Here is a 4,973-nt window from a genome sequence, read left to right as displayed (position 1 = left end):
ACCTCGCTTTGAAGTTTCCCCTCCATCTATTAAACCCCGTAACAAGCCCACATCCAACATTTAGAAAGAGCAATTCCGCAAGTCGACTCCTTGGATGTGGCGCGGAGCAGAGCGGGCAGAGGAAGAGCATCTCCCCTCGCAGCTCGTTAGCCTCCTCCCCGGAGCATCATCCCTTCTGGGTGCTGCTAACGCCGTATGGTGACTCCGTTTATTTTTTTTTGCTCTCCCTCCCTTCTCCTCGAGAAGCAGCAGGGAGGCCCGAGGTCTGCACCCCGGGTCTCGAGCATCTCTGCCCAGCTTCCAGGAGCTGCTGCTCCCCCGGCCTGCGAACGTGACGCTGCTGCTCCTGGGTGCCTGGTGGGCTCTTCCCCAGCCTGGCTGACGGCGAGCAGTCCTCCGAGCCGTGTCACCCCTTCCCCGGCTGTAAAAGGGGGCTGCTGGGGGGGCGATGGAGCTGGAAAGCCTCCGGGTGCTGTGAATAAAGTGGTGACTTTGTCCTCGGCGCAGGGCAGCGTGGCGTAGGGAGCAGGAGGACGGGGAGAAGCTGTGGTGTTCACAGGGCTGGGGGTCAAGAGATGGAGGCTGGAGGCAGCTCCGGCATCCCCCCGGCGCCGGCCGCGACCTTTCCCGCATCGCCCCGCGGCAGTAGCGGCCCGGGTGACATGGCAGCTCTGCAGGGAAACAGGACAACGGGGGTAAAATGTGACGAGGGAAACCGGATCGCTCTGAAAATGCGCCAGGGTCGGTGAAGGAGCCCGCCTGAGTGGGGCTGCTGGGGGGGGAGCAGGGCTCAGCCCCCTGCTGCGACACCAACGCACCCTCCGAGTAACGAGATCCAGTTTATTAAGTGCTCCCTTTAACAAAGAAAATACAAAAAAAACAAAACCCCACCAGTTTCAGGTCTGTAGACATGAAATATTTAAATAAGGTTCCTTTATAAGAAGCTGATTGTCCTCTATCTAGTAGAGCAGGACCATGATTTAAGGCAGCTTTTAAGGTTCACAGCAGGTTGACTTGCCAGCCACCCCAAATCCGCACCCAAAAGGAGCTGTGCAGAGCTGGCACGGGGCGTCCGCGCTGCCCCTCGCCTGCATCAAAGCAGCTTTGGGGACAACTGGAATGAGCCACTGGCTCCAAAACCAGAACTTAATTGGGTCCCTTGAGATGTGGAAAGCGGGGAGGTCCCAGTAGATGCTGGTGGGTAGAACAGATGCTTAAAGCTCAGCAGCCTGCCCCAATCTGCTCCGTTGGGTTCCCCTCATCTTATCTTCTCCATTGGAGCTGCAATCTTTGGTTCAGATCAGCCCAGGCTTTGGGAGCAGGGAACCTGGCGGCAATTAACTGCAAGCAGCATGAGATAGGTGAACGGAGCAGCTCTCTGCCAGCCTGCACTGACCCCTTTGACTAAAGCAAAAATAAATAAGAAAAGGGGGTCTCGGGGCTTCCCAGCCCAGTCCCACACCACGGCAGTTCAACCCCGCCATCGACCACGTCTTCATCAAGGGAGGGCTGGGAAGGGCAACCCGGGGCCGGGTCCTAATCCTCGATGGGGGCAGTTAAGGAAATTGAGGAAAAGAGGAGGTCTGGCAAACCAAAGAGCATTTGCTGCTGCACCTCCCAATTCCTTCCCTTTATACCCCCATGGAGGTGCCCAGGCTCTGCCTCTCCTCCCTTCCCACCACAGCCAGGCTACAGGTCCCATCCAGACCACCTAAACATCACCGTGCCACCTCTCCCTGGTATTGCTGAGTGTAAGGAAAAGTCCTTTGGGGTTGGTTGGCTGCTGCTGCTCACCACGAGCAGCATCGCAGCATCATTCAGTCCTTGTGTCACCGTCCCAGCGTGGGACACGGACACCAACAGCCATCCCACGGGACAAACAAAGTGCTGGCTCTTGACCCGTTCTTGCACGGCCCCGGCCAAGCGGCGTCTACTGGATCACACAGGAGAGATTTTCTCCAAAACAACAGAGGCAAGAAGAGGAGGCGGTGGGTTTCGGGGGGATGAGATCAAGGTCTTCGTCATCGGGGACCTCGTCGAGGTGGTACCCATCCTGCAGCAGCTGCCGACTCAGGTCCTGGTTCACCTGCTGGGGAGGAGCAAAGGAGGCAGAGCTGGTTAAAATTAGTCCCGGTTTAGTGAAAATTCAGGTCCCAAGGCTCGCAAAGGGTAGGGCTGCGAGCAAGAAGGGCATCACGTCCTCCCTCTGGTACCTTTGCCTGGGGAGAAGCGGCACAACCAGAGCAGAGAAGACAAAAGCAAAAGACCGAAGAGCTTTTCCTGGGCTGCAGCACCCTGACACACAACCCATGCACCCCGAAATACCCCGTGGGCAGCAACACCCTTGCACGATAGAGCTCCACTGCAGGATCTGGGGCTGGACGATGCTTTAGATGCAAAGGGTGAAGCAGTGACAGCCAGCTGGGGCTTGCAAAACAGGGTTTATGCGTGGCTTAGATATATCGGGCAGCAGAAGCAGCAGTTTGCAAAGCAGAGCTCTGGATGGACACCCCCCCCGTAGGGTGATGCTTCATTTCAGCCCCTGTACAGACCCCGAGGTGTTACGGGGACGGAGGAACCCATGGGGGCCGCGCAGTTGGGTCAAACCCCTGGACTTGCCTCGGCGGAGGAGTAGCCCGAGGAACATCTGGATCCCAGCTCCCCGTCACTAAGAGAAGAAGGAAATGGTCAGAGCCAGCCAGGAAGCGGCGTCTTTGCTTGGGATGCAGACAAGGGAATTTCGGCGGGAGAGAGGGAAAGGGAGCCAGCAGCATAACCCCAAGAGATTTGTTAAATTTGGGACAACAGGATTGTTTCGCTGCTGAGAGGTGTCCAGTGACAAGGTGAATCAATCCCTGCCCAAAAAGCCAGCTCTGTGCCCGCAACACCTCCCACCCAAATTCCTGTGGGATATTCACCCAGTCCCCACCTGTCCGAATCGAGGGAGACCAGGTTTTCATCCGCCGTCTGGCTGAGCGCCGCGTAGCCCTTGTTAAACTTCACCGACCTGCCGGAAAGCAGAGGAGCGAGTCGGCGACAGGCATTTTGGCGTGGAAATACAGCCGCGGAGCTGACGGACTGAGGATGCCGGGGCAGGAATCCCTGCCCTGCGCGTCCCTTCCCACCCAGGCATCATCCAGCTAAGAATTCCCATTCCCACCACCAGCTAAGAATAAATTCCATCTAAGCTCTAGCGTACCCGATTAAATCCTTAACACCAAACCTCCCCCAAATAAGAGAGGCAGCAGCATGGCCCCTCGCAGAGCAACTTCTGCAGGAAAAGCGCTATCTTTTATTATACCAGATGCTTGCTGGCCAAGCAGACCGAAGTCCCAAACTCATTTTTCAATCCTCCGAGTTTCCCCATCTCCCCAAGGAATGCGAAAACTACATCTCGGGAAAAGAAAAAAAACCGGGATCAGACCTTTTCGCCGCCGGTTTCGGCTGGTGCGGCGCGGGTCCCCCCAGCAGCCCCTGCCTTCGCAGCGCTGCCTTCGCCAGCTCGCGCTGCCTCTCTGAAAGCCAAGCACAGGGGCAGAGCTAAAAATACGCAAGCGCTCCCCCAAGGGTCTGGGGATTTTTGGGGGGTCTCACTGCAGCTGGGTCCTAGGGAGAGCAGGGGGGTATTGCAGTGCTTTCCATAGGCAGCACCTATGGGGTTTTATGGTTTTTTTTTAACGTTTTGGGGGGTTTTTTTATGGTTTTATCCCACCAAGGAATAAAAAGGCTTTTGGTCACTCCCACCCTGGGCGAGGGGTGCAGATGTTTTCCCAAATCCCAGCCAGAGTCCCTGGGGTGACACCGAGCATCACTTACGGAGCTTGGCGTGAATGGAGGGAGGCTTGCTCATGATATACGGTCCCCTCTTCTCCACCGCATCCATCGGCTTGTTCAGCCTCTTGCTTTCAGCCCGAATCTGCTAAAAAAAAGGGCAAGAGGCAAATTTAGTAGCACCGACAAAGTAAACTGGAGTCATCTCAGAGAGCATCTGGCCTCGGTCATTCTCGGGAACTGAAGATCAGCCACCACATCGGCTGGGGAGAGCTGGGAGGGGATGGCCCCGTGCTGCAGCCGGAGGAGGGAGAGGAAAAGGAATAAGGAGATCTATTTGCAGATGAAGGGATTATTTGGGCACGGCAACGCTAAATTAAAAGTGCACACGGCGACCGGCAGTTTCTTTGCGAGCCTTGCCTCCAATAATATTCCGAAGAAAAGACACGACGGGAGGAGATTTAACTAGCAGGTTTATCAAATAAAATATAAGGATACTTTGATATTTTAATTTCTCTGTGGGTTTTGAGACTTTCAAGCTTCTCCCCATGCGATAATAAAACCACATGGTTAAAACGAAAGCAGTGTCACATAAGCAGGTCTGAGTCAGGGCTTTAAGGAAAAGCCTCCCTCATCTGTAAGGCATTTATCATCAAGGAGAGCCGGCACCGCTAAACGACAACGGACAGAAAAAAGTTCTACAAATAGAATAATTAGTGAGAAAAAAAAAGTCATAATGAAGAAAGCAGAGGAAAAATCAGAAGACGGGAGAGAGAGTCGGTGCAGGAGGGATGGGGAATTAGAGGAAGCAGTTAATGAAGAAACAACGCAGAGGACCTGGGGCGGTGATCGCAGAGCACAGCCAGGATTAGCGTCGGTGTCTTAAGCCGGAATTAGCAGGGCAGAGCCTTACACGTGGGAATAACTCTGTGCGCGGGGAGCTGGGACTAACCGAGCAGGCAGCAAACTTCTGTCCGCGCCCCCGAACCCCTCTGTATGTGCTATACCCCTCCCTATACGGCCCCCCTGCACGCGCTCTGCTTCTGAACCGTGCCTCCGCGCGTATAGCCCCTTACAGCCATATGCACACGCTCTACCCCTATATTGCTCCTCTGGGCATACGCCCCAGCCCTATACTGCCCCACACACGTACCCCAGCCCTATACAACCGATGCATGTACCCCATACTGCCCCATGCACGT

At 55.4% G+C, this 4,973-nt stretch overlaps 2 protein-coding genes across 2 annotated transcripts in view; one reads left to right on the top strand and one right to left on the bottom strand.

Annotated features, from left to right (window-relative positions):
- MPI (mannose phosphate isomerase) overlaps positions 1 to 649 on the top strand; it is a gene marked incomplete at its 5' end in the record, with an annotated part of 1,695 nt that extends 1,046 nt beyond the window's left edge. Inside the window, one exon of the mRNA XM_010290131.1 lies at positions 560 to 649. Coding sequence (XP_010288433.1) covers positions 560 to 649 — 90 coding nt within the window. The remainder of the gene's footprint in view (positions 1 to 559) is intronic.
- Positions 650 to 1,930: 1,281 nt separating this feature from the next.
- FAM219B (family with sequence similarity 219, member B) lies at positions 1,931 to 3,919 on the bottom strand (the record flags this gene model as incomplete). The annotated part of the gene is made up of 5 exons (XM_010290130.1): positions 1,931 to 2,089; positions 2,620 to 2,668; positions 2,930 to 3,007; positions 3,425 to 3,515; positions 3,817 to 3,919. Coding segments are annotated over 5 exons (480 nt in total), but the record flags the coding sequence as incomplete, so codon positions are not given.
- Between the last annotated feature and the right edge of the window lie 1,054 nt (positions 3,920 to 4,973).

Source organism: Phaethon lepturus, unplaced genomic scaffold (genome assembly GCF_000687285.1).
Source record: "Phaethon lepturus isolate BGI_N335 unplaced genomic scaffold, ASM68728v1 scaffold35036, whole genome shotgun sequence".
NCBI classification, from domain to species: Eukaryota; Metazoa; Chordata; class Aves; order Phaethontiformes; family Phaethontidae; genus Phaethon; species Phaethon lepturus.
The sequence above is the reverse complement of the archived record's forward strand: the minus strand, read 5'-3'. Positions and strand labels throughout refer to the sequence as shown.